The sequence below is a fragment of the Scylla paramamosain genome, unplaced genomic scaffold (genome assembly GCF_035594125.1).
Source record: "Scylla paramamosain isolate STU-SP2022 unplaced genomic scaffold, ASM3559412v1 Contig11, whole genome shotgun sequence".
NCBI lineage: Eukaryota > Metazoa > Arthropoda > Malacostraca > Decapoda > Portunidae > Scylla > Scylla paramamosain.
Window position 1 is genome coordinate 1407501 of NW_026973676.1, and position 2500 is coordinate 1410000.

General features: G+C 43.1%; 1 protein-coding gene and 1 pseudogene across 1 annotated transcript in view; one reads left to right on the top strand and one right to left on the bottom strand.

Moving 5' to 3' along the window:
- The window catches only part of LOC135097085 (uncharacterized), a 3246-nt gene extending 819 nt beyond the window's left edge, over positions 1–2427 (top strand). The window contains exons 2-5 of the mRNA XM_063998852.1: positions 553–734; positions 853–1045; positions 1268–1465; positions 2418–2427. Coding sequence (XP_063854922.1) covers positions 553–734; positions 853–1045; positions 1268–1465; positions 2418–2427 — 583 coding nt within the window. The remainder of the gene's footprint in view (positions 1–552; positions 735–852; positions 1046–1267; positions 1466–2417) is intronic.
- LOC135097047 (dnaJ homolog subfamily C member 2-like) overlaps positions 1–2500 on the bottom strand; it is a 33202-nt pseudogene that overhangs the window by 23618 nt on the left and 7084 nt on the right.

Consider the following 2500-nt stretch of genomic DNA (forward strand, 5'->3'; position numbering starts at 1 on the left):
CAGGGTGAATGAGTGGAAGCCCCAATAAATTGTTATCCTTTATGATATTACCTTAACCTTTGCTGTGTGTGTTATTCTGCTCTTACCTTATTTCCACCCAATCCATAAATTTGTCTAAAGCTCCCCAATGACTCAGTACTAACAACCTGATTGCTGAGTCTATTCCATTCTATCCTGTCTTTCTTAAATCTATCCTCAAGCTTGAATCCATTTTTACTTCTTGTCCTTCCCTGTTTACTGCCTCAGAGAATTTTGCTTATATCACCCTTGTTGCATCTCATATCACTTGAAGAAATGGATTAGACCTCCTTTTAATCTAATTCTGCCTTTATCAAGCACAAACCAATTATTTATTGCCCTACCTGGAGAATTTTGCTTATATCACTCTTATTATGTCCCCTATACCACTTTAAGACCACTATCAGACCCCTCTTAACCTCTACCTTTTATTAAGTTTAAACCAATTATTTATTTTCCTAAATATAATTACTGACCCTGAAAATTGTGTTTCCCTTTGTGTCATTGCATTATCTCGCTCCATTTCTTCTCCAGAGTGTGTATGACAGCCTGTGTGGTGACATGGTGGTGTCTGTGGCTGACTGTGGCAGGCATGGAGGTCTGGGGAGGAGGAGAGGATGGGGAAAGAGGAGGAAGAGAGGAGAGGTCCCTTCAGCAAATCCCCTTAGGAACCTCAGGATTTCCCTTACCTGTGGATATTGACCCCATTCCTTCAGGTAAGTGAGTAATGGGTGGTGATGGTGGTGTAAATTATCAGAGAGCTATCATAAATACTATCACTGAGTTTATGTAATGTTGCTTCACTAGTCTTATTAATGGTGACACTTCACACAGGCCCCAGAGAACAGATCAACCAAGTGACATCCTTCATTGATGGGTCGGTGATCTACGGGTCCAGCAAGGAGGAGAGTGACGAGCTGCGTGCCTTCTCTGGCGGCCTCCTCAAGGTGCAGCGCGGCCCGGCAAACACCCAGATCCTCATGGCCGACACCAACCAGATTGACTGCAAGACCTCAGGAAGATTCAAGTATGTGTTTGTGTGATAGATGAGTGCATTAGTTAGTGAAAGGGTTATTCAGAGCCTTAGACTGATGTATTTTGAGGTGAACATGACACAAAAACAGCAGAAATTTCCCATAATTACACAACAGAAAGCCAAGCAAACAATAAAACAACAGAGAAAATGATAAAAACACCACAGTTTTGTCTACACCTTCGCCCTCACCACTGACAGTCTCTCCACCACCAGAGCCAGGTCACGCAAGACTCGGGCAGCAGACGGCCAGCTCAAAGACATCGAGTCAGGTTCCCCAAACAACGTACTGGATTTGATGGAGGTTATGCCTAACACTGACGTCAGCGATATCACGGAAATTCCTAGCGTGTTTGAGCGTGACGACCAGACACTGCCCTGCGACCACACTTTGCGTGTCCGCACAGCTACAGGGTGGTGCAATAATCTTAACTTCCCGTCCTTCGGCAAGTCGTTCAGGGCAAAAAGTCGACTCCTACGTCCCTTCTTATGAAAACGGTGAGTGTCTGTCCTGTCTGTATGTCTGTGTATGTGTGTATATCTATGTGTGTGTGCATGTGTGTGTGTTGGTAGTTGGGATAGGTCAAGAAATTAAGTGTTTAAGTTTGATGAAGTAAGGGATAAAGTCAAGAGTAGATCAGATAGATGTCTATGTGTCTGTATTAGTGTTAGGGATAGAACATAAATAATGTGTTCAGGCTTTATAAAGTTAAGAATCAGAGAGAAGTCATTTCAGTCAGCTAGAGGTCCCAAAGTGATATAGAGAGCATGACAAGGATGACATAAGCAAAATTCTCAGGATCAGTAATCAGGACAGGACAAGAAATAAAGAACTGAAGCTTGATAAAGTTAGGAAAGAGAATAAATAAATATGTTTGTAAATGAGTCTGTGGTGCCTTGTCTGTGCTGGCCTGTGTGGGAATGCTAGCCTTGTATGTAGGACAGAGAGACAGACAGATAGATATATTACTATTATTAGTGTGTGTGTGAGTGTGTGGTGCCTTGTCTGGGCTGGCTTCTGTGGGATTGCTAGCCTTGTATGTAGATAGACAGACAGACAGATAGATATATTACTGTTATTATTGTGTGTGTGAGTGTGTGGTGCCTTGTCTGTGCTTTGTATAGGACTGCCAGTCTCACAGATAGATATATAAACTTAATTCTCACTGAAGTACCCCCATACCTTATCTTCTATAGGACTGCTAACCTGACAGATAGATAGATTAACAAACCAATTTCCTTACAGTACAATCAAGTACCCCCAAACCTTGCCTTCTGTGGGACTGCCAGCCTGACAGATAGATAAACAAATGAATTTCTTTACAATACACTCCAGTACCCCTAAACCTTCTCTTGTCATCCCCAGGTCTGTCTAAATTTCGCGTCACTTCAGTCACCGGCAAGCCTCTCCCTTCCCCTCGGCTCATTTCCGCCAACATGCACGACCGT